The sequence below is a fragment of the Bos javanicus genome, chromosome 13, assembly GCF_032452875.1.
Source record: "Bos javanicus breed banteng chromosome 13, ARS-OSU_banteng_1.0, whole genome shotgun sequence".
Taxonomy (NCBI): domain Eukaryota; kingdom Metazoa; phylum Chordata; class Mammalia; order Artiodactyla; family Bovidae; genus Bos; species Bos javanicus.
Window position 1 is genome coordinate 17,899,307 of NC_083880.1, and position 26,143 is coordinate 17,925,449.

General features: G+C 39.8%; 1 protein-coding gene across 13 annotated transcripts in view; it reads left to right on the plus strand.

The window, feature by feature from the left end:
* Positions 1-26,143, plus strand: part of ABI1 (abl interactor 1) — an 87,983-nt gene that overhangs the window by 20,381 nt on the left and 41,459 nt on the right. For all 13 annotated transcript variants that reach the window (XM_061435881.1, XM_061435882.1, XM_061435869.1 and 10 more), the window contains exon 2: positions 12,328-12,495. In XM_061435881.1, coding sequence (XP_061291865.1) covers positions 12,328-12,495 — 168 coding nt within the window. The remainder of the gene's footprint in view (positions 1-12,327; positions 12,496-26,143) is intronic.

Sequence of the window (26,143 nt, forward strand, 5' to 3'; positions counted from 1 at the left end):
AGCGCAGTGGTGAAGGGAAATTCCCTCTATGGGCAGATCTTTTTGTTTTAATTGACGTATAGTTGATTCACAATATTGTGTTAGTTTCAGATATACAGCAAAATGATTATATATATATGTATATTTTTTTCTTTCAGATTAGTTTCCATTATAGATTATTAATTATTACAAGATACTGAATATAGTTCCCTGTGCTATATGGTAAATCCTTGTTGAAGCTCACTGGTACATCTTTGAGCAGCACACCTAGTTGTTTTGTCTGGAGAGAGAGATGGTTAGAGATGTGGACCCCCTCAGTTCATGGCAGTAGCTAATCGTTTGGCTAATTGATCATGGGCTTGGAAGGAACATAATTGGAAGTATGGGGAATAGATATACAGACATACTTCGAAATGGACACTAATATTTGGGTTTATTGTGAATGCCCATCAAAGAGCAGCCTCGGCAGAGAAGGATCTTAATGATCAGGTGGACAGGATATCACGTCTGGATTTCAGCCTTTCCCCGTCTACCTCAGTCCTTTCCCAAAGGGCTGATGAAAAAGATATCACAGTGACGGGCATGGAGATGGTGTGTATGCTCAGACACATCACGACTGGCTTAGAGCCCACTACCGCTGAATGAACACCTTGCTAATGGTAGAGGGCCCGCACTGTGACCCCTAAGATGACACCATTCCTCTGGAGGGACCAGCCAGATACCTGGTGGCGAGTGGTTTGCGTTGGACTACTTCCATAACGAAGAGGACAATACTTTGTTCTCCTTGAAAAAGCTGCTTGCCCTGGGCATGTATTTACTTCCCCTTCCTGCATTGTTTCTGCCAAAACTCCTTATTGACTTTCAGAATGCCTTAATTATGTCTTGGTATTTTGTATCACATTACTTCTGACCAGGCAATTGATTTTACAGCAAGTGAAATGTGGCATTGGGCTCATGTTCACGAAATCCCTGGTCTTAGCATATTCCCCATTACCTTGAAGAAGCTGAAAGGATAGAACAGTGGAATGTCCTTCTGAAGACTCACTGTACCTGCTGGTGGCAGTTCTTTGCAGTGCTGGTGTGATGTTCTCTGAGATGGGGTCTGGTCTCTGAATCAGTCACAGATGTGTGGTGGGGTTTCTCCTGTAGCCAGCATTCATAGGTCTGGGGCTCAAGAGGTGGAAATAAAGTGACCTTTTCTCACTTACCCCTAATGATCTGCTAGCAAAAATTTTTCTTCTTTATCTTCGACTCTGGGGCGTGCCAGTATAGAGTTCTGAGTTCCAAAGAGGAGTGCTTTTACTGGGAAATGCAGCATTGGTTCTATTAAACTGGAAGTTGAACACCTGGCCACTTTGCCTTCCTTGTGCCAGTAAACTAACAGGCAAAGCAGGAGATTGCTGTATTGGTTATGGTGATTGATCCCAACTGGTGATTGATCCCCACTGTCAGTGGAAACTGGGTTGCTACTACACAGTGGGGTGGAGAGGAGTATGTCTGGAATGCACGAGGTCCCTGGAGTGCCTCTTAACCACTCCCGAGTCCTATACTATAAAAGTTAATGGAAAGCTAATGCAACACAATACAAGTAGGGCTGCTGATGGTAAAGAAGGTTTGAGTCACTGGGCTTCCTTCCCCAGTGGCTCAGCAGGTAAAGAATCTGCCTACAGTGCAGGAGACACATGATGTCCCTGGGTCCTGAACATTCCCTGGAGAAGGGAATGGCAACCCACTCCAATATTCTTGCCTGAAAAATTACATGAACAGAGGAGCCTGGCAGGCTGCAGTCCATGGGATCGCAAAGACGCAGACACAACTGAGCAACTAAGCACAGACACGTCAGGCAAGGAACAGTGACCGGATGAGATGACTGCAGAGGGCAAACAAAATGGTGATGGATAGTGGGAGAAGAAAATGATAAACACTAGCTGCTCTTGGTCACCTCATGACCAGTTATAGAATGAAAACTAGTAGTTATGAATATTTGTTCTATATCTTTCTTAATATTTATGTATATAGTAACCAATTCTTCCCCCCTAGTCTTCTGTATTTAACTTAAGATATGTTATTACTGGTTAACCTTGTATTTCAGTATTTAAGTCACAAGATATCAAAGGGGAAGTACAACTCAATTAGGAAAGGAAAGAACTTTACTCGAAGAGAAGATAGACTTTGTATTCTGTTTTGAGGAGATAGCATCTTTTCGGTTATATAAGGGATGGTTGCATCATGTTACACTGGAGTGTGATTTTGCTGTTGCTTTAATTCAGGAGTTGAATATGATGACAGAGCTGTGTGTGTACCATATTGACCAGGGGTGCCATGGTAGTTAGTACTGTGTCAGTTTACTTAAGCTGAAGCTGGGTATGGCTAGAATTGGCCGAAAGAGAATTTGTGTAAGCAGCCCTCACTAAACCTCTGAAGGTTTTTGTGGTGATATGCAGTGAGAGACGTGGAGGTGTTGGTGAGGTCCAGCCAGACTTTGATCTCCTTTGCTCTGCATTCAGCTATTTTTTTCTGATTGCTGATAGTTTGGTTAACAGATGCATCAGGCCCACTCACTTGGTGGGAGACCTGAGCTTCTCAGATCTCTCCAGGAGTCTTTGCTTTGCAGCCACGTTTTTGTAGCTGAATGTGTCAGATGTCTCAAACAGACTCTCGTTGATGACTCTGATCTTCCTACTTCCCTTTGGGACCTTCACAGCTTTCCCAGCTAGTCCTATAATTGTGTAAGGTAAAATTCTATAATTATTCTGTAACTCACAGTGGTTCTACTTCCCAGTTTGAATTCTAACTTAATGCATTTTCCTTGTTGGTAAATATCTAGATTACTTTTATTGACTGCATGGTATTCTAATACATGAATATTTTAAACACTAATCATTGGCCACTTAGGTTGTTTCTGGTTTTTTTTGTTTTTCCTTTTTTGCTGTTTTAAACAAGGCGTGGACATTCTTGAACATACAGTTTCTTTGCACTTTGCCTTTTATTTAAGTAAATTCCTAGAAGTGAAGGATATATACATTTTAAAGAACTGTGATACTTGTTGTCTAATTGCACCCTCCAGCAGAATGTGAAAGTGTGTGTCCAAGCTGCACTCTTCATCATGGCTCTTTCAGTTTAATTCCTTTTAAGAAGAAATAAGATTATATGAGAAGATAGTTAACATGGAAGGAGTTGATGGAAGGAACCCAGTGTCTTGGACTCCTATGGAATATATTCTGTCAGTAATACATTTAAATAATTTTTTGTTTAAATGTAGTTGCTCTTTCTAAAATTGGGTTTTTGCAGGTTTTGCCTGTTTTTAATAAATATAATTCATTGACTGAGGCTATAATTAGGGTGAAACCTAAAATTTCAGAACCTAATTATCTAGTTATTGAAAGTGCCCTGGACGTATAAATTGACCTGTGAAGGTTTGAAAACATAATCTACGTTAGAGTTGAATTTGGAACGTTATTTAATGAGGATACTAGTTGTTGGTTGTTTTGTATTTGCTCTTCAGTTAAAGAGCATGCGCCACAACTCAGGTTCCTGCCCATCAGCGCTGTGTGACTCAGTAGGCAGCAGAGGTTTTCCCTGGATTTTGTTGAGAATGAAAGGATCATAGACTGTGAGCAGTTGCTTAAGTGGGAGGTGGTGGGGAGGAGCTATGCTGGGGTTACAGTGACTAGGTTTCAACTTGAATTGTTCTGCAAAAAATTTATTCTTTTTGCTGGATAAATACCAGCTGTAACCTGGTAGGGTTTCTTTTTATTTCCTTTTTACTTTTATTGGAATGGAAATTGTGTTGGAGAAAATTAGATCCTTTCACTGTTAGCTGGGTATTGCGAGTGTGCATACCCTGAGCCCCATGGCTCCAACCAGGATTTGGCCTGTGTGCTCCTCTCAGCCCTTGCCACAAAGGGATTCTGGATTCCCTCTGGAAATGTTCTCAAGCCAGACCTTTAAGTGGCCTTCAGCAAAATAGATGTTTTGTTTTGTGTATATATAACCGTTCCTTACAAGTATTGAAAGCTGACATTTTAAATCCTTAATTGACAGAAACCTTAACCTTATAGAGTATATTTTAGCAGTTCTAAGAAACTTTCTCCTCACCCCTACATTTTAAAATTTCTGTTCTTGGGATGCATTTTACAATTAATGTTGTCCTTAGAAAGCTATCAGCCAGGCAGCAGTTGTCATTGTTCCCACTTGTATGAATTTGGATGGTTTTACTGTTGGGATAACTGGATTATTGCAGCCTGTCATCAAACCATTGAGGAAGGGCTAGAGTCAAAACATTTAAAGACCATTTGAGGAAAGAAAAGAGTCTTGGGTTTTGTCTTAATTTTTTTTTTTTTTTTTGGTTACCCCCTTGTAAGATAGCACCAGCATCAAAGTTTGCAGAATTGGTGTCAGGAGTTTGGAAGAAAATCATGGAAATAAACATGGAGCCTTATTTTAAAAGATGTATTGCTTATAGTGGGAAGTTTATAGCATCACCTGTTCTTCTAGCCACTCTGCTTAATCTGAATCTAATCATGAGGAAACAATCAGACAAATCCAGATTGTAGGACTTCCTATATGACAACTGACCTGGAATTTTAAAACAAAGTCTGTGTTTTTAAAGAAAAAAAAAAAGGTCAGAGTTGAAGGGGGGATGTTCTAGATTTAGAAACTGAACAGACATGACTGTCAAGACTTGGGAGCTGTGTTTTGTTGGATCTTGAATCATACAAAATAAAAGATACAAAGGGTTTCTTTTGGAAGTTGGATGAATCTATAGCTGGTATTACTGTATGATTAAGAGTGACCTTCCTTGGTGGCTCAGACGGTAAAGCGTCTGTCTACAATGCGGGAGACCCGGGTTCGATCCCTGGATTGGGAAGATCCCCTGGAGAAGGAAATGGCAATCCACTCCAGTACTATTGCCTGGAAAATCCCATGGACAGAGGAGCCTGGTAGGCTACAGTCCATGGGGTCGCAAAGAGTCGGACACAACTGAGCGACTTCACTTCACTGAGAGTGACATACAAAGCTCACCATCTAAATAAATCCCAAAGAGCATTTTCTGTTAAGTATAAAATAAAATTTATTCATAAGAAAGCATTCTGACATAATGGAGTTGGCCGGTTTTTCCCTGAGTGATACATAAAAATGGTGCATCTGACATAGCTGTTTTGTTGCAGTCATTGAAATATGGTGTGTTTTGGTAGATGTGGGTAATTTTTTAATGAATTACCATGAAATAGCTTCCATTCTATTAATATAATTGGAAAAACCTTATTTAAATATTTGAGATGTTGTGTGGGAAAAATAACTTACTTTGGAAAAGTTTCTGGCAAGTTTGGATTAGAGTTAAGTTAAAGTTGTTAAAAAGATATGATGTGGTGTCATTTCTACAAAGAGTGGGAGGAAAAGTAAAGACAGAAGCAAGATGGAGAAACTTTTTTTAAAAAAATGCGTAAGACCCCTGTTTTGTTACCTAGTTCGGTTCAGTACAGTTGCTCAGTTGTGTCCGACTCTCTGCGACCCCGTGAATCGCAGCACGCTAGGCCTCCCTGTCCATCACCATCTCCCAGAGTTCACTCAAACTCACTTTCATCGAGTCGGTGATGCCATCCAGCCATCTCATCCTCTGGCGTCCCCTTCTCCTCCTGCCCCGAATCCCTCCCAGCATCAGAGTCTTTTCCAATGAGTCAACTCTTCACATGAGGTGGCCAAAGTACTGGAGTTTCAGCTTTAGCACCATTCCTTCCAAAGAAATCCCAGGGCTGATCTCCTTCAGAATGGACTGGTTGGATCTCCTTGCAGTCCAAGGGACTCTCAAGAGCCTTCTCCAACACCGCAGTTCAGAAACGTCAATTCTTTGGCACTCAGCTTTCTTCACAGTCCAACTCTCACATCCATACATGACCACAGGAAAAACCATAACCTTGACTAGACGGACCTTTGTTGGCAAAGTAATGTCTCTGCTTTTGAATATGCTATCTAGCTTGATCATAACTTTCCTTCCAAGGAGTAAGCGTCTTTTAATTTCATGGCTGCAGTCACCATCTGCAGTGATTTTGGAGCCCCCAAAAAATGAAGTCTGACATTGTTTCCACTGTTTCCCCATCTATTTCCCATGAAGTGATGGGACCAGATGCCATGATCTTTGTTTTCTGAATGTTGAGCTTTAAGCTAACTTTTTCACTCTCCTCTTTCACTTTCATCAAGAGGCTTTTTAGTTCCTCTTCACTTTCTGCCATAAGGTGTCATCTGCATATCTAAGGTTATTGATATTTCTCCCGGCAATCTTGATTCCATCTTGTGCTTCTTCCAGCCCAGCGTTTCTCATGATGTACTCTGCAAAGAAGTTAAATAAGCAGGGTGACAATATACAGCCTTGACATACTCCTTTTCCTATTTGGAACCAGTCTGTTATTCCATGTCCAGTTCTAACTGTTGCCCCTGACCTGCATATAGGTTTCTCGAGAGGCAGGTCAGGTGGTCTGGTATCCCCATCTCTTTCAGAATTTTCCACAGTTTATTGTGATCCACACAGTTAAAGGCTTTGGCATAGTCAATAAAGCAGAAATAGATGCTTTTCTGGAAAACTCTTCCTTTTTCCATGATCCAGCGGATGTTGGCAATTTGATCTCTGGTTCCTCTGCCTTTTCTAAAACCAGCTGAACATCAGGAAGTTCACGGTTCACATACTGCTGAAGCCTGGCTTGGAGAATTTTGAGCATTACTTTACTAGCATGTGAAAAGAGTGCAATTATGGGGTAGTTTGAGCATTCTTTGGCATTGCTTTTCTTTGGGATTGGAATGAAAATGGACCTTTTCCAGTCCTGTGGCCACTGCTGAGTTTTCCAGATTTGCTGGCATATTGAGTGCAGCACTTTCACAGCATCATCTTTCAGGATTTGAAATAGCTCGACTGGAATTCCATCACCTCCACTAGCTTTGTTCGTAGTGATGCTTTCTAAGGCCCACTTGACTTCACATTGCAGGATATCTGGCTGTAGGTGAGTGATCATACCATTGTGATTATCTTGGTCGTGAAGATCTTTTTTGTACAGTTCTTCTGTGTATTCTTGCCACCTCTTCTTAATATCTTCTGCTTCTGTTAGGTCCATACCATTTCTGTCCTTTATCGAGCCCATCTTTGCATGAACTGTTCCCTTGGTATCTCTAATTTTCTTGAAGAGATGTCTAGTCTTTTCCATTCTGTTGTTTTCCTCTATTTCTTTGCATTGATCGCTGAGGAAGGCTTTCTTATCTCTTGCTGTTCTTTGGAACTCTGCATTCAGATGTTTATATCTTTCCTTTTCTCCTTTGCTTTTCACTTCTCTTCTTTTCACAGCTATTTGTAAGGTCTCCCCAGACAGCCATTTTGCTTTTTTGCATTTCTTTTCCATGGGGATGGTCTTGATCCCTGTCTCCTGTACAGTGTCACGAACCTCATTCCATAGTTCATCAGGCATTCTATCTGTCAGATCTAGGCCCTTAAATCTATTTCTCACTTCCACTGTATAATCATAAGGGATTTGATTTAGGTCATACCTGAATGGTCTAGTGGTTTTCCCTACTTTCTTCAATTTCAGTCTGAATTTGGCAATAAGGAGTTCGTGATCTGAGCCACAGTCAGCTCCTGGTCTTGTTTTTGCTGACTGTATAGCACTTCTCCATCTTTGGCTGCAAAGGATATAATCAGTCTGATTTCGGTGTTGACCATCTGGTGATGTCCATGTGTAGAGTCTTCTCTTGTGTTGTTGGAAGAGGGTGTTTGCTATCACCAGTGGGTTCTCTTGGCAAAACTCTATTAGCCTTTGCCCTGCTTCATTCCGTATTCCAAGGCCAAATTTGCCTGTTACTCCAGGTGTTTCTTAACTTGCTACTTTGTTACCTAAGCAGGATCATTAAACCAATTGCAGTTAAAAGTGCAAGTCACTCAGTCCTGTCCACTCTTTGCAACCCCATGGACTATACCCATACGGTCCATGGAATTCTCCAGACCAGGATACTGGAGTGGGTAGCCTTTCCCTTCTTCAGGGGATCTTCCCAACCCAGGGATCGAACCCAGGTCTCCCACATTGCAGGTGGATTCTTCAACTGAGCCACAAGGGAAGCCTTATGTCTTGCAGTTAAGACATGGAGAAAGATTGTTCCTCAGAGCAAACATAATTTTCCGAACTTCCTGTCAGAGTTTAGGGAAGGGTTCAGGTGAGTGAGAAAAAGAACACTGTAATTTAACTTAACCTGTTTTTCTGAAATGTTTTTAGACAGGCTAGTACTACAGGGCATGTTCCAGGTCTCTCAGTAGTCGGGCCCTAACTTGGAAATGGTGTTTTTAGCCTTAGCTTACAGGTTAATGTTTGGAAATAATGCCACCTCTTGTTTGGTTATTTAGAGGAAGCTGGATTTGAATCTGCATACATTGATGTCCTGATTAAAATCAGGGTCTTAATATTAGAGGAATTAAAAGGAAAACAGTCAGCTAACAGTTACTGCCATTATTGTGTAGCTATTGAAAATTCTTTTTTGAAAAAGAATAGGAATAGAAGAATAACACATGGGGAAATGCTCATCATACATTTTTAAATGAAAAAAGCAGGGTTAGTTTTGCATTCTTGTAAGATAAACACATGTACTTGAGAGATTTGAAGAACTTATACTAAAATGTTAGTAAGGTCCATTTCCATGATGGTGCATTAATTTTGTAAATTTCTCTCTCTGTTTAAAAAAAGGCAAAAATTAAACCATGCAATTTGTTTTCACCTAGAATGTATTACTTTCTAAGCATACTTACTGCGAGGATGTTCTTAGTTGTAATAGAGGGAGAGAGGTTTTTCTTCTGATCATAGGTGGAAGTTGAGAACGGGGACGAGGAGGTGGGGTTAAAGATAAATGTATGAGTATGAGAGAGATTGCTTATAGCATCATCATTTCCATTTTAAACAGTGAAAAACAAGAGATTACTTTGCCTGTTTAGTCACCTTGAGGGGCAAGAAAAGGATGTAATAGGAGTAGGTACTGCTTGAAAAGGTTCTTTCCTCCAGCAAGCAGATCTTAACTCAGTAAAACTTGGTTTCCACAGGTATGGATATGGGAGGAAGAAGACAGTTTTATATATGGGCTGTTGAGAAAATTCAGTTATCTAAGGAATTTCCTGTTAAGTTCTTGGCCTACATTATTTATTTTGAGTTTAGCTCTTTTAAATAATTAACTTTTCTTTTAAAGCCATATGTTTATTTCCATTTTAAGCCAACTTCCTCAGTGGCATAAGACAGGGATGGCAGATTGATTACAATCACATGTCACGTCCTAGAGTGATTAGTTAAGAGTGTTTAGACTTTTGGAGGAAGGCTGTTGTAATTGATTAACGATGTCTGTTTTAGCTCTGTGGAGAAGTCTTCTGATTTATAATTCATTTTGTGTGATCCTTTGGACATATTAAGGCTGCTTGGTAGATAATACAGCAAAAGTATCAAAGAATGAGGGAGACCAACTATTGGACACCAAACAAGTGAAATAAGTGAAAACAGTAATTCTTGTGCAGACTTAACTTTTAAATCCATGGTTTAAAGAGGAAATTAACTGTGACTAGAACTGCAGTCTCTCCAGTAAGGCCACAATCCATATATGACTATTGAGCTGTTTAAAATGTGGCTAGTTTGAGAATATGAATTTTAAAATTTTATTTAATTTTAATTATTTTAAATTTAAAAATGGAAGCAGTGTACAACGGTTTCTGTTAAGTACAATTTAATTTTTTTGATTCAGTTCAGTTGCTCAGTCGTGTCCAACTCTTTTCGACCCCATGAATTGCAGCACGCCAGGCCTCCCTGTCCATCACCAACTCCCAGAGCCTGCTCAAACTCATGTCCGTCCAGTTGGTGATGCCATTATACCAATCATCATACCAATTTTTTTGGTAGGACTGCATTTTACTTTTAACCTTTGCATCCAAACAGCGCAGGGATGTTTTTATGTCTAGGCCTGGAAGTGGCACCTGTATCTGCTGTCGACAGTACTTAGCACATGCATCACCTCATGTGTATCTCCCCTCCCCGCTTGCTGAGGACATCAGGCCTGTCCTTTTAGCAAATTTCAATTTTACAGTACAGTGTTATCAACTACAGTCACCATTTAGGCTTTTTTTTGTTGGCTATTGGTATATAAAATGTGATACCATAAAAATTAAGTTCAGATTAATGTTTTCAGCTTAAATGCAGAACTACAGGTTTTTCTTCTTACATCAGAATGTCTTTTGAATTATGCCCCAAATCTCAGCTCTCAGTGACCTAAACATATTTAATGACTTGCTTTATTCCACACCACACAAACAGCAGTCTCTGGGTAATAATTCCAAAACTACCATCAGCAATAAAGTGACTGAAAACAGATTCAGTATTTTTCTTCCCTCTTTTAATTGTTTTTGTCCTAAGGATAAACCCCATTAGAAATGTGCAATCAAATTACTGTGCTTTGAAGCCACTTGTAGGATATTTCCTCTCTGGTTAAGCCATTAATTGGATGCACAGTTAGGCTCATTTGATTAATTTGACATTTAATTTTGGGGAATTCCTTTTTAAAATTTAATTTTGTTTTATAATTGTGTAAATTGTATGCATAGTTGCAAAAAGCAAATCTGAAAAACAAGGTATGTTTAAAGAATCTTATCCATATTCTTGCCAACCTGTTGACCCTTGGCCCCATATGCAATTATTTTTTAAAGATGTTATGTTTTATCCTTTTTTCTTAAAAAGTAAAGGAATATGTTTTTGTATCTTTTCCATTTCATAAGTGGTAGCATTCTATACACATTTTTTTTTTAATTTTTCACCTTAGCAATATTCTGGAGATTGGGTGTGGTGGTAATAACAGTATCTCTCTACATTACTTCTTACCTGAGATTCGGTGTGGTGCTAATAACAGTATCTCTCTACATTACTTCTTACTGCAGTGTAGTACCCTAATGTTTGGAGATCCCATAATTTATTTGACCAATCCCCCATCAGTGGTTGTATTGGTTGTTTCTAGTCTTTTCCTATTGCAAATAGTGCTGTAGTGAATAATTACATATATATTTTTGCCAGTGATTCTTTGAGATTCCTAAAAGTGAGTTTGCTGAAACAAAAAATAAGCCCGTGTGTAATTTTGCTGGATATCACCAGCAGAGAGTGTATCAGAGTCTTTCCCTGCAACTTTGCAGAGTACGTTGTCCTGCTTTTAGATTTTTGCTGGGTGGATAGATGAGAAATATTATCTCATATTAGTTTGTGGTTGCATTGCTTTTTTTTTTTTTTGAACTCTTAGATCTGTTTCATTTTTTTCTATCCTTGGCCTTTTTGTTTTTAGATTCTATATTAATTGTAATATAAGTTGCTGGCTACCTTGCTTGCTTCCCACTCATCCCCTCCCTCACTCTCTCAGAGTTTATCACTTGTCTTTGAATTTTTCTCTGAACTTAGCTTTGAACTTGGTCTCTGAACATTTCTTACTGTCTGACTGTGCACTGGAGTTCGGGGAAACCGGATGGGTAAAGGATGGGGTCATAAGAGTACAGTAGTTTTTGTGGAGATGAGAAGCTTGGTTGTAATGGTTAACAGGTGGTTTGGTTTCTGATGTTCACTGATGTAAACAGGATTGTAAGATAGAATGGATTTAGTCCATATCATTGTACTAGTGGATGTTGTGATTTTTGTTGTTGTTGTTAAGTTACCATTTGTTAAGTAGAGCCCTGGGGTGTCATGGATGGTGAGCTCAAAGTTCAACAAAAGACTGTAAGGGAAAGTGAAATGGAGAAATTTATTACTCACAGGTCCTGGAGGAGGTTCATAGCTTGCCTTGAGGGGACACGTGGGGAGGTCGGGGCAGGCAGAGAGTAAGCCAGCAGGACTTGAGGCACATGCCTTTATTAGGGTCAGAGGATGGAGTGCTTTGTGGTTCATCAAACTGGTCTGCTAAGTTCTTTGATTCAGTTGGGCTTTTCTATTAAAAAAATATAATTCTAATACTGCCTTTCTTTTTTTTTTTTAATTTAATTTTATTTTTAAACTTTACATAATTGTATTAGTTTTGCCAAATATCAAAATGAATCCGCCACAGGTATACATGTGTTCCCCATCCTGAACCCTCCTCCCTCCTCCCTCCCCTACCATCCCTCTGGGTCGTCCCAGTTCACTAGCCCCAAGCATCCAGTATCGTGCATCGAACCTGGACTGGCATCTCGTTTCTTACATGATATTTTACATGTTTCAATGTCATTCTCCCAAATCTTCCCATCCTCTGGGATATAATACTGCCTTTCTATAGAACAGATGTTTAATGAATGTTAACCAAAATAAATATTGGGCTTTTTTGTTCTTATTTCAGGCTACAGACAAGAGAAAAGCTTTAGAAGAGACCAAAGCCTATACAACCCAATCCCTAGCTAGTGTCGCTTATCAAATAAATGCATTGGCTAACAATGTGCTCCAACTGCTGGACATCCAAGCCTCTCAGCTCCGGAGAATGGAGTCTTCCATCAATCATATCTCACAGGTAACAGCTTGTAAAAACTTTAAATTCACATTTAATTAACTAGCAGCATGGTAGGTAGCCTGGAAATATGGATTCCTTACTCATCTTCTTACTGACTAGTCATTATCACTTTCAACTTTAGCTTTGAGTTCAGTAAGACTATTCTGTGTGTGTGTGTGTGTGTGTGTGTGTGTGTGTGTGTGTGTGGTAAAATACACACCCAGTGGTTACTGGTCTGTGGCTTTGTGTTAGTATAATGCCGACCTTACCAAATAACATTGGACAGTGTTCCCTTCTCTTCAGTTTTAAGCAAAGTGGGTGTAGAATTGATTTTCGTCTATTAAATTGATTTTCATTCTGGTCTTAATTCTTTCTTTCTTTGTCCTTACCCATTTACCCTAAATGCTACATTTACTATGTATGTTTTTTTCCTGTAGTAAGGGAGTTTTTGAAAGGCAGTAGATTGTATTGTTATTTATTAAAAAAATTCTAGAACTTAGCACTAAACCTGTCATATTCTAAGCATTCAGTAAGTATTTGTTAAAATTTCTCTTTAGGAAGGATTGGTCTGTATACTATTCAGTACAATACCTGGAAATAGTTAATAAACATTTGAATAGAGAAATAAGTCCCATGGGCATGTCTTTTGGGTGGCATTGAAGGAGTGATGTTTAAGTTGGGGTTTGATGGGAGTCTGTGTATTTGATCATACGGACATGGAGTACAAATGCATTCCAGTCGGAGATAATGATCTTAGACAAAGTCATGATGACTTGTTCAGGGTGACTAAGATATCTGTTTTGTTTAGAATGAGGAATGTACCTGGAGCTTAGTTCTGAAAGATAAATCTGAAGTTCTAAGTTAAAATTCATTTCTCTCTGATTTGTTTTCATCGATGAAGCTGAATAATGGCTTGCATTTTGTTAGCAGAGTGGGTGTATCCTTTTGCTGCTTCTCTTATCTGCTTGCTGGGAAATATAAAACTCCTGAATCAGAGCAGCATGCTGAGCAGAAAAAGAGAGTATCCATCTTCCCTCACCATTGTCAGATGGCAGACTGATGTGATTCAGCCCTGAAGCGAAGATGGGAGTATCCTTAGAAAACTGAAGACTCTGTTCTTTACTTTCAAAGCAGACAGCAGCTATCCTGCCTCTGTTCAATATGCTTTTTGGAGAAATGAATCACCCAAACCCACATTCTGCCTCAGATAATCTATTTGGGGTGTTGAGGAAGCAAACCTTCTGTGCCTCTTTTCTGTAATCTGTTTGTCTCCCTACTAATCACAAAGTTTGGGCTAAACCATATTTTTGTTGTTGTTTAGTCACTGAGTTGTATCCAACTCTTTTTGACCCCATGGACTTTAGCCCACCAGGCTCCTCTGTCCCTGGAATTCTCCAGACAAGAATATGGAATGGGTTACCATTTCCTTCTTCAGGGAATCTTCCCAAACCGGGGATTGAACCTGAGTCTCCTGTATTGGCAGGCGAATTCTTTCCCAGCCATTGGGAAGCCCAAGCCATATTTTAGTTCTGTCCTGATTAATAGTAATAACTGAAGACTGCTCTCATCTCACTTAGAATAAAGGCTGCGTTTTTCTAAAAAGAGGCTGGAGTCTTCCTTTTTCTGGTCTGATAATAAGAGGTTAGTTTGGGAACCTCTTTGCAGATCTTCTGACCTTTTGGTTGTCTCTAAGCCGTGCCTCAGGCTACAGCTTGAACCTCCTAGTCAATTGCTGAGTCTTTACAGTTGCCAGTCTTGTTTCAAAGCCTGGAAATGGTTTTTTGCTTCCTATGGTTTTAAACCTCAGATGTCTTAGTGTGGTATAAAAGGCCCTTTGGTCTGGTCTCTTCCAACTCGCATCACATTCCTGCCATGCTCAACTTGTTGAAGTCTTCTAAACATAGCATGCAATTTTGTGCCTCTTTTCTGTAATCTGTTTGTCTTACTTGGCATTAACTTTGTTCTGACTCTGTTCTGCTTAACATAAGCACCATCTGAAGTCTTCACTGATTAACTCAGGGTAGATACTGCTGCTCTCTTTGTGCTATGCCATCTTATTCGTTCCCCCTGGTATCAGTGTCTTGAGGTCCATGTCTGTCTCCCCCTCCTCTCTTTAAAGGTGACGAGCATCCTGTGTAAGTACCATGTGCTGATTGTGCCCCAGGAGTTGTTTATCCGCAGTACATATCCTCTTTTTATCCTCAGTACATAGTTAACTAGCACGTAAGAGATGATTTAAAAAGTATTTTTTGGATGAGACAGTGTGGTGTAGTCTGCTTTGAACTCATAAAGATCTCAGTTTGAATCCTAGTTCTGCCTGCGTGTGATGTGTTCAAATTACCTAACTTTTTTGTGTTTAGTTTTGTCATATGCAGAGTTGGCCCATTAGTGCTGATCTTAAAGGATGAAATAAGGAATTGCATGTAAAGAATTTAGCCTAATACCTGGATATAGAATGTTGGCATTATTAGTCATCATAGCTAATCATCTGTTCTCTCCCTTTAACGTTCGGCCTCTCTTGCATTAGCCCTCTAATCAACATTCAGCATTTTCTCTCCATCTTATAAAAAAGCTTTCCTTACCATACCTTTTGAGAGACTGCCTTTTCTCTTTTGACAATTCACAGACTTAAGTGCTTGAATCTGTCATCTTGTGGCAGTTTTCTTCCTGGAAACATATATGTGTGTCAGTCCATTGTGATTTGATTTTGTCTCTTATCCTTGGATGTTGCTTTTGCAAAAAGGAACAATGATATTTTTGTTCTAAATCTAGAAATACTTTTTCCCACCTCTTCCCTATTGCTCTTATTTATGGCATGTGACAAATTTGTGATTGTGTTTGTGTGTTTACCTATTTAATGTGTGTTTCTTCTCTTAGAGGTAAATTTAATGATGAAGAAACCTCATTTGTTGGGTTCATCACTGTGTCTTGTCCCCAGGGTCTCCCTTAGAATCTGACAAGGAGTAGATCCTTGAAACTTTAAGTTACCCCGAGGCACTTTTAAAAATCTAGTCTTCTGTGAAGGAGGACTAATCATTTGTGAAATAGAGGAGAACAATAGAATGGAAAGACTAGAGATCTCTTCAAGAAAATTAGACATTCCAAGGGGACATTTCATGCAAAGATGGGCACAGTAAAGGACAGAAATGGTATGGACCTAACAGAAGCAGAAGATATTAAGAAGAGGTGGCAAGAATACACAGAAAAACTATAAAAAAAGATCTTCACAATCCAGATAACCACGATGGTGTGATCACTCACCTAGAGCCAGACATCCTGGAATATGAAGTCAAGTGGGCCTTAGGAAGCATCACTATGAACAAAGCTAGTGGAGGTGATGGAATTCCAGTTGAGCTATTCCAAATCCTGAAAGATGATGCTATGAAAGTGCTGCACTCAATTATGTCAGCAAATCTGGAAAATGCAGCACTGGCCACAGGACTGGAAAAGGTCAGTTTTCATTCCAATCCCAAAGAGAGGCAATGCCAAACAATGCTCAAACTACCACACAATTACATTCATTTCACACTCTAGTAAAGTAATACTCAAAATTCTCCAAGCCAGGCTTCAACAGTACGTAAACCATGAACTTCCAGATGTTCAAGCTGGTTTTAGAAAAGGCAGAGGAACCAGAGATCAAATTGCCAACATCCATTGGATCATCGAAAAAGCAAGAGAGTTCCAGAAAAACATCTACTTCTGCTTTATTGACTACGCTAAAGCGTTTGTGTGAATCACAACAAACTGGAAAATTCTGAAAGAGATGGGAATACGAGACCACCTGATCTGCCTCTTGAGCAATCTGTATGCAGGTCAAGAAGCAGCAGTGGAATAACAGACTGGTTCCAAATAGGAAAAGGAGTACATCAGGGCTGTATATTGTCACCATGCTTATTTAACTTATATGCAGAATATATCATAAGAAACGCTGGGCTGGATGAAGCACAAACTGGGATCAGGATTGCCGGGAGGAATATCAGTAACCTCAGATATACAGATGACACCACCCATATGGCAGAAAGAGAAGAACTAAAGAGCCTCTTGATGAAAGTGAAAGAGGAGAGTGAAAAAGTTGGCTTAAAGCTCAACATTCAGAAAACGAAGATCATGGCATCTGGTCCCATCACTTCATGGGAAATAGATGGGGAAACAGTGGAAATAGTGGCAGACTTTATTTTTTGGGCTCCAAAATCACTGCAGATGGTGACTGCAGCTATGAAATTAAAAGATGCTTACTCCTTAGAAGAAAAGTTATGACCAACCTAGACAGCATATTCAAAAGCAGAGACATTACTTTGCCAACACAGGTCTGTATAGTCAAAGCTATGGTTTTTCCAGTGGTCATGTATGGATGTGAGATTTGGACTATAAAGAAAGCTGAGCACCGAAGAATTGATGCTTTTGAACTGTGGTTTTGGAGAAGACTCTTGAGAGTCCCTTGGACTGCAAGGAGATCCAACCAGTCCATCCTAAAGGAAATTAGTCTGAATATTCATTGGAAGGACTGATACTGAGACTGAGACTCCAATACTTTGGCCACGTGATGCGAAGAACTGACTCACTGGAAAAGACCCTGATGCTGGGAAAGATTGAAGGTGGGAGGAGAAGGGGATGACAGAGGATGAGATGGTTGGATGGCACCACCAACGTGATGATCATGAGTTTGAGTAAACTCCAGGAGTTGGTGATGGACAAGGAGGCCTGGTGTGTTGCAGTCCATGGGGTCGCAGAGTCAGACACCACTGAGTGACTGAACTGAACTAACCACTGTTGTGTTTAGAAAGTTCTCCATTTTAAAGGAAAATGAACATACCTTAGTGTAAATTTTGAATTATCATTTATTTGATGCAGAATCTTAAATATAGTACTCAGTGTGGTCACTGAATATATTTTTGCCCACTTGTTCCCTGAGAAAGTCCCAAGTATGAAGAATTAAGAGGCTGAAATGGATTAGGTCCTTTAATTAGATATTGTCAGTGTCTGCATTCATCTCCACACTTGGACTCTGCCTTGCAGTTCTTATGAAACAGCCAGGCAGGAGCTGGTCAATAAGTAAGAGCGAGAATTGACTTTTACCATTAAGAGGAAAATCTCTTTGCCTATTACTTTCATTAAAAACCCACCCATACCTTTGTCAAGTGATATCATGTCAGTGCTCACACTTTGCCTGCAGGACAAAGGCTGGATGGTTGATGGTATCAACATAAGCTCCGTCTTGTCTCCCCTTGCCTCTCTAGCTTCATTCTGTCTCTCCCTCCCTCCCCACTGTTGGCTTCACACCTCCTGATTCGCATAGTGCTTTAGCAGTGTGTCTTTGTTGTGGCCAGTCCCTTTGCTTGGAATGGGTACCTACTCGATTTCCTCTGCCTAACTCCTGGTCACTCTTCTGCTTCAGTGTAATTGCCTTGGCCTCATGGAAAGCATTTCATTGGTTCCAGAAGAGTAGATTTGATCTTTCCTAGTACTTCTGTTGGAGAAGGCAATGGCATCCCACTCCAGTACTCTTGCCTGGAGAATCCAACGGACGGAGGAGCTTCGTAGGCTGCAGTCCATGGGGTCACTAAGAGTTGGACACGACTGAGCGACTTCACTTTCACTTTTCACTTTGATGCATTGGAGAAGGAAATGGCAACCCACTCCAGTGTTCTTGCCTGGAGAATCCCAGGGACGGGGGAGCCTGGTGGGCTGCCGTCTATGGGGTCGCACAGAGTCGGACACGACTGAAGCGACTTAGCAGCAGCAGTACTTCTGTGCCTGCTGCTATATGACAGATAAGTTCTGTTTGATCTTCCTTGATTTTTCTCTCCCCTTTGGTCTTTGTCCTGGGAGGCTTACCGTATGGATTATGTCCATGGGCATCTGTAACTTCTGGCTTCAGAGAGAGTGCAGCCATTGTGGACATGGGCAGGTCAGCAGCAGTGAGGAAGGAAAGCTCAGAACATTTATTACCCTGGTTTCTTCCCAGTGGACTGGCTGTGTCCAGGACAAGTCCCTGTTCCTCTCAAGGTGGCCTTGTCTGGGTGACTTCGTCCTCCTCATTCTGGTGATCCTCCTGCCCTTGTCCTTTTGGATTTAGGATTTTAGCTCTTCCTGCTGAGAACATTGGCTCCTGTACCTACTTCTGTTCCTGTGTCCCTTCCCATTCCTTTGTGTTTAGTCCCTCTGTTATAAATGGTCTTTGAATTTTTCTAATTGGAATATTTCATCAGTTTCTGATTGGAAGTCTGGCTAATGCAGCCCAGCTTGTTATTTCTCATACTGAGCCCATCTCTTTTCTCCTGTTTTTGCCTTTGCTCTCACTTAGGAAAGCAGGAGGCTCAGCTGATGAAGTTCTAGAGCACTCTGTTTACACTTTAGCTAGGTTAGTGCTGCTTTTGTTTATATTACATATTGAGATTCTGTGTAAGCGTTGACTTGAAATTAGGATGAACAATAAAAACGGTTTGGAAGTTAGTGCAAGAATAAAAATCCTAAAATCTTTTTAACAGCATTTAAGGTTCTTTAAGAGGCCTGGCACCTGCCTTTATTTTTGGCTTTATTTCTTATTACTAACCCATCTAGGATTTTTAAGTTGTAGGGATAAAAGTCTCTCTACATACATGACTCATATTGTTACAGGCATGTTTCATCTGGTCAGGTCCCTCCCACTCATCATTGAGGTCTTACCCTGAATTTTATTAAAGGGTGGTTTTCCTGAATGCCCCTTTCTGCCTTGTCTCTGACCTGTGCACATATTGTTAGAATTCTCTGCTGATTGTTTTTACAGCATCCTATAGATCCCTTTCAAATCATTTATTGTTAGAATTACCTAGTTAATTTGTCCTGTTCCTTTGCCTTCCATGGGGTTCTGCTGTGATCATCCCAGTGCGTAGCATGCATGCATCCATTAATTTCAACAAATGAAAGGAAATTAAAGTGGAAGGTCACAGACTCTCTTTAGAGAAGCTTAGTGCAAGAGACTTTAGAGTCATTGGAATTTGTTACAGTTTTGAATGGGGCCTGTCTCCTTTTAATTTCAGTTGATGGGGAAAAAAATCATTGTATCCTTATCTTAGAGAAATTTTTCTTGGTTGTGTTCCTTCATAGGTTAATGGAACATTGATTGCTAAATACCTCTGAATCAGGGAACTTAAAAAAAAAATCTTGCTCTCATTTTTGTGAGTAAGTAGTAAAGATGACTTCAGAATTTTTTTTTGGAGGGGAAGGAGCGACAATTTTAAACTCACAGAAAATTGCAAGTATAGGACAAAGAACTTTTTTGTTTTGGACTGTTTGAGAATAACCTGCTGCTGTGGTGCCCCATCAGTCCTGAAATCTTGGGTGTGTATTTTCTAGACACAAATACATGCTACTGGATAGCTGTTATACAAGCATCAAAATCAGGTGATTAACATGGATATATTACTACTCTGTACTCAAATTGCTACTTCAGTCTGCCAGTTTGTTCAGTAACTTTATGGGAAATTGAGCCAGTTCAGAAGCATTTAGTTATCCTGTCTCCTTGGCCTTCTTCAGTCTGCCACTGTTCCTCAGTCTACATTCGACTTTACCTGACCTTGATACTTTTGAAAACTATAGACCAGTTAATTTGTAGAATGTCGGTATGAATATGTTTAATCTTTCTTCATGAGTAAATTCATGTGATAAAGAGACTTTGGAGGCAGTAGCTTCCTATTTAAAAACCACTTTCATTGTCTTAATTTTTTTTAGAAAACTTTTTTGCTTACTTTTAAGTCTTTTTCTAAGTGTTTCTAGCATTAGGGCTTATAAATTCGTAATAATATCTAAAGATAGAGGAATTCTATTAAAGAATCTGGCATGACACACATCAAGGCATAACACTCCTAAGAATGTTTTGTTAGAGATCCAGCAAAATTTATTGTCATAGGAATTTTTATTTCAACTTGTCAAAAATAATTAACTGTGCTGTATTTTGCCATTAAGATCATTGCACATTTAAAAATCCTTTGGTCTCTGAGTTGCAAGTGGTACTTGAGAACTTCTAAGACATAAATAAATGTATTTAATTATGGCAGAAATTATTTCTAAAATAACCCTCTTGGTTAAAAACAAATTGTGTGCATTTTAGCTCTGAAATAATTTGAAAATCCAAATGAAGGCATTAGACCGCTGTTCTAAGCCTATTTTTAGTTGTATTTCCTTTGAGCTGATTTCCTTTCTAGCCACCTGCAGTTTTATGTGCAGTTACACGTGTTCATTTTTTCTAAAATTGTCCCCTCCCTTTTCCAAGCTTGGCATGGAAGTAGCTTCTCTAATGTTTTTAGTTTGTTCTTTTTGAAGAGCAAAGTATAAATTATAAAACCTCCATTGAGTAAATTCATGTAAAACTATTTTTGATGAAAAACAGCATTAGTATGAAATAAAATATTCTCTGGCCCTAGAGTTTTTAAAAATTATAGCCTATTTTGTCTTGATATCATTAATATACTACATGTTAACATATAGAATATACCCTTCCCTTTCTTTTACTTTCCACTTTTTCCTGTTAAGATTTGCCTCTTCTAAGAATAACTGGATTTTATAAAAAATACAGTGTGGGAGTTCACTTGTAGACTAGTGGTTAGCATTCCTCCCAGCTTTCACTGCCATGGCCCAGGTTCAATCCCTTAATGGGGAGCTGACATCCCACAAGCCAACAATAAAAAATTAAAAACAAAAATAGTGTAACATTTCTTTTAACTGGGGCATCTGTTGCATATACACTTAGTTATTGAACTATTTGGATTCAGATGAACCACCATTATTTTGTGCCTTTTATTCATGTCATCTATTCTCTTAGTTTCCTTTCTTCTGGATTAACATTCTCTTTCGGATTAACATTCTCTGGAGGCCTTACTGTGTAAGTGTGCACGTGTATATATGTGCGTATATGTGTGTATGCTGCTTCCTGCTTATGGTGAATTATTTCCTTATGTGTTTTATAAATTTTGGTTGTGAGCTTGTCTTAAGATATCATCTTTGAGATCTCTCTGCATGCTGAGGGTGATACATTGGTAAGATAAATTGAAGACGTATTCCTAGACAGTTTTATTCTGTTATTCTGCCAAGTGTTCTTGGGGTACGATCAATCAAGGACTGTTAAGAGTTTTGTAGCTGAAAACATGGGAACTTGTTATACTTTCTTGGATAGCTGCCCTCCCCGCCCCCCCTCAGGGGTGTGTGTGTGTGTGTGTGTGTGTATTAGTTTCCTAAACACTTTTGTGATGACATGAGCTCATATCAGTAATCCTGGATAATCTGTCTCAAGATTCTTAATCACATCTGCAGAGATCCTTTTGCCATGTCACTTCTACCTTCCCACATTCAGCAAACCAAGACCTTCTGTTTTGTTCCCATTTGAAAGTGAAAGTGTTAGTCGCAAAGTCATGTCTGACTCTTTGTGACCCCATAGATTGTAGCCTGCCAGGCTCCTCTGTCCATGGAATTCTCCAGGCAAGAATACTGGAGTGGGTAGCCATTTCCTTCTCCAGGGGGTCTTCCTGACCCAGGAATCGAACCGGAGTCTCCTGTATTGCAGGCAGATTCTTTACCAGCTGAGCTACCAGGGAAGCCCTTGTTCCCTTTTGGTGTAAGTCTGAAGTCTGTTAGTGGCCAGCAAACCCCTATGGAGTAACTTCTTTGATGTTTTCTGCTCTGATCTTTAGTCCCCCCTTCTCCCTCCTCCCTGGATATTGTTTGCTGTATTTAATATTGGACTCTGAATTTTTAAAGAGTCTATCAAGTATGTTTAGGCAGTTCATAACTGGGAGAGTTTGCAGGTGTCTAATCTGCCATATTGCCTCAGTTGGTATTCCTTTTTGTTTTCCTGTTATCTTTTAATTTTAAATGCTTTTAATTTAGCCTTAAAAAAAACCCTCAACCCCCAAAACCTCAGTGAATCTCATCTTTGAACAAGCTTGTCATTTAACTGTGGCTAAAGTCAGTTTCTTGATGAAAGTGAAAGTGGAGAGTGAAAAAGTTGGCTTAAAGCTCAACATTCAGAAAACTAAGAACATGGCATCTGGTCCCATCACTTCATGGGAAATAGATGAGGAAACAGTGGAAACAGTGTTAGACTTTATTTTTTGGACTCCAAAATCACTACAGATAGTGATTGCAGCCATGAAATTAAAAGACGCTTGCTCCTTGGAAGGAAAGTTATGACCAACCTAGATAGCATATTCAAAAGCAGAGACATTACTTTGCCAACAAAGGTCCGTCTAGTCAAGGCTATGATTTTTCCTGTGGTCATGTATGGATGTGAGAGTTGGACTGTGAAGAAGGCTGAGCGCCGAAGAATTGATGCTTCTGAACTGTGGTTTTGGAGAAGACTCTTGAGAGTCCCTTGGACTGCAAGAAGATCCAACCAGTCCATTCTGAAGGAGGTCAGCCCTGGGATTTCTTTGGAGGGAATGATGCTGAAGCTGAAACTCCAGTACTTTGGCCAGCTCATGAAGAGCTGACTCATTGGAAAAGACTCTGATGCTGGGAGGGATTGGGGGCAGGAGGAGAAGGGGACGCCAGAGAATGAGATGGCTGTATGGCATCAGTGACTCGATGGACTTGAGTCTGAGTGAACTCCAGGAGTTTGTGATGGACAGGGAGGCCTGGCGTGCTGCGATTCATGGGGTTGCAAAGAGTCAGACAGGACTGAGCAACTGAACTGAACTGAAAGTCAGTTTCTTTTCTTTGAGTCCTCTGTTTTGCTCTTATTGACAAACTGCCTTTTTTCTTTTAACTGACCCCACCTGTCCTGGGTTATTCTGATTCTGATGCTCAGCCAGACCAAGACTCTCTCTTATTATTTCCTGTTTCTATTCTTGACTGGTCAGGTGGTTCTCTTTCAATACAAATTTGTGTTTTCTATTTTTCTGTCTCGTTTGAACTAAAGGCGTATAGATATTATTCTCTACTGAGCAGTTATCATTGGACTTTGTTTCACAATTCCCTCCTCCTGTCTGATACTATGTGAGTGTGCCCAGGCCAGTCAGATACTACCAAAGGGATTATAGTTAAAAGCTGAGATCTGTTTTGCCCCTTTCTATACTCAGTCTTGTTCTCTAGAGCACTTTGATAGTAACTACTGGGTATCAGGCCTGCAATGCAGTAGACCCTGGGTTCAGTCCCTGGGTTGGGAAGATCCCCTGGAGAAGGGAATGGCACCCTACTCCACTATTCTTGCCTGGGGGATCCCATGGACAGAGGAGCCTGGTGAGCCACAGTTCATGGGGTCGCAAAGAGTTGGACACGACTGAGCGACTAAGACACTACTGTGTATCAGATGTTTTACACATGTGAACACCTGTGAGTTAATTCACCCTCACAACAACCCCACTTCCCAGATGAAGAAACTGATATTCAAAGAGGTTATTTGACTTGTTCAGAATCATACATTTATTAAATGGCATTATTTGAACCAGAAGGTCTGGCTTTAGAATCTGCTTTATTATCACTATGCTGGACTGCTTTGGTTTTAGAATGAAAATTATTTTCCCTCCATACTTTGAAAGGCAATCTAGTCCGTTTCTTCTAGCTTCCAGTATTGTCACTGAGATGTCTGATGTGTCTGATTCTTTGTATGTAATTTGCCTTTTTCTCTCTGAAAACTTCGGAATATTTATTCTTGTTAGCTGTGATATTTTGAAATTTCACAGGGATATAACTTGGTCTTTTGAAAGTACATTATGCTGGCATTTGGGGATATGCTCCTGTATTTTGGGGTGCTACGTGTTATTTCTTTGTTTTCCTGTTATTCTGGGAATATTCATAGATTCATATATTCCCATTTTTTCTAGATTCAGATATTAGACTTTTTAAATTAATGTTTTGGTGCTGTTTTCCTTTCTTGTTTCTTTACCTTTGGAAGACATCTCAAAAATAAATTTCAGTGTATCAGTTACTGTTCTTTTTAATTTTTCAGAATGTTTGTTTCTTTTTCACAAGTTGGGTTTTTGTCAATGAATTACCTTCTACGCTTCATATAATACGTACATATATATTTCATGTAATATAAATCCTTTTCAGAAAAGGATTCCTCTAATCTGTGCAGAATTTGAGGGGGGGGGAGGTTCTTTTTTTTTTAGTTTTAGTTTTGTTTTAGGTCTCCCCTCACCCTGCCATGCTCTGTTGTCTCAGATGATCTGGTGGTTCTAGTCTGCTTCTGTTTAAGAATGAGGGACTAAAATGCTTAAGTAGAAACTATAAATACGTGATGGAGACTGTCACTTGGTGGTGTGAGCAGGCCTTACCCAAATCTAATAGACAGTTAATTCTCCAGCTTTTAGCTCTGTTCCTCACTTTTTTTTTTTAATTTTTTTATTGAAGGATAATTGCTTTACAGAATTTTGTTTTCTGTCCAACCCCAACATGAATCAACCATAGGTATACATATATCCCCTCCCTTTTGAAGCTCCCTCCCATCTCCCGCCCCATCCCACCCCTCTCGGTTGATACAGAGCCCCTGTTAGAGTTTCCTGAGCCATACAGCAAATTCCTGTTGGCTGTCTATTTTACATATGGTAATATAAGTTTCCATGTTACTCTTTCCATACATCTCACCCTCTCTTCCCCTCGCCCCAAGTCCATAAGTCTGTTCTCTATGTCTGTTTCTCCACTGCTGCCCTGTAAGTGAATTCTTCAGTACCATTTTTCTAGATTCCATGTATATGCGTTAGAACATGATATTTATCTTTCTCTTTCTGACTTATTTCACTCTGTATGATAGGCTCTAGGTTCATCCACCTCATTAGAATTGACTCAAAGGCGTTCCTTTTTATGGCTGAGTAATATTCCATTGTGTATATGTCCACAACTTCTTTATCCATTCATCTGTTGATAGACATCTAGGTTGCTTCCATGTTCTAGCTATTGTAAATAGTGCTGCAATGAACAATGAGATACATGTGTCTCTTTCAATTTTGTTTTCCTCAGGGTATATGCCTAGGAGTGGGATTGCTGGGTCATATGGTAGTTTTATTCCTAGTTTTTAAAGGAATCTCCATACCGTCTTCCATAGTGATTGTATCAATTTACATTCCCACCAACAGTGCAAGAGCATTCCCTTTTCTCCACACCTTCTCCAGCATTTATTGTTTGTAGACTTTTTGATGATGGCCATTCTGACCAGTGTGAGGTGATATCGCATTGTAGTTTTGATTTGCATTTCTCTAATAATGAGCAATAAAGGACTTCCCTGGTGGCTCAGATGGTAAAGCGTCTGCCTACAATGGGGGAGATCTGGGTTCGATCCCTGGGTTGGGAAGATCCCCTGGAGAAGGAAATGGCAACCCTTTCCACTATTCTTGCCTGGAAAATCCCATGGACGGAGGAGCCTGGTAGGCTACAGTCCATGGGGTCACAAAGAGTCAGACACTACTGAGTGACTTCACTTCACTTAATAATGAGCGATGATGAGCATCTTTTCATGTGTTTGTTAGCCATCTGTATGTCTTCTTTGGAGAAATGTCTGTTGAGGTCTTTTTCCTACTTTTTAATTGGGTTCTTTGTTTTTCTGGTATTGAGTTGTATGAGCTGCTTGTATATTTTGGAAATTAATCCTTTGTCAGTTGTTTCATTTGCTATTATTTTCTCCCATTTTGTGGGTTGTCTTTTCACCTTGCTTGTAGTTTCCTTTGCTGTGCCTTAAGTTTAATCAGGTCCCACTTGTTTA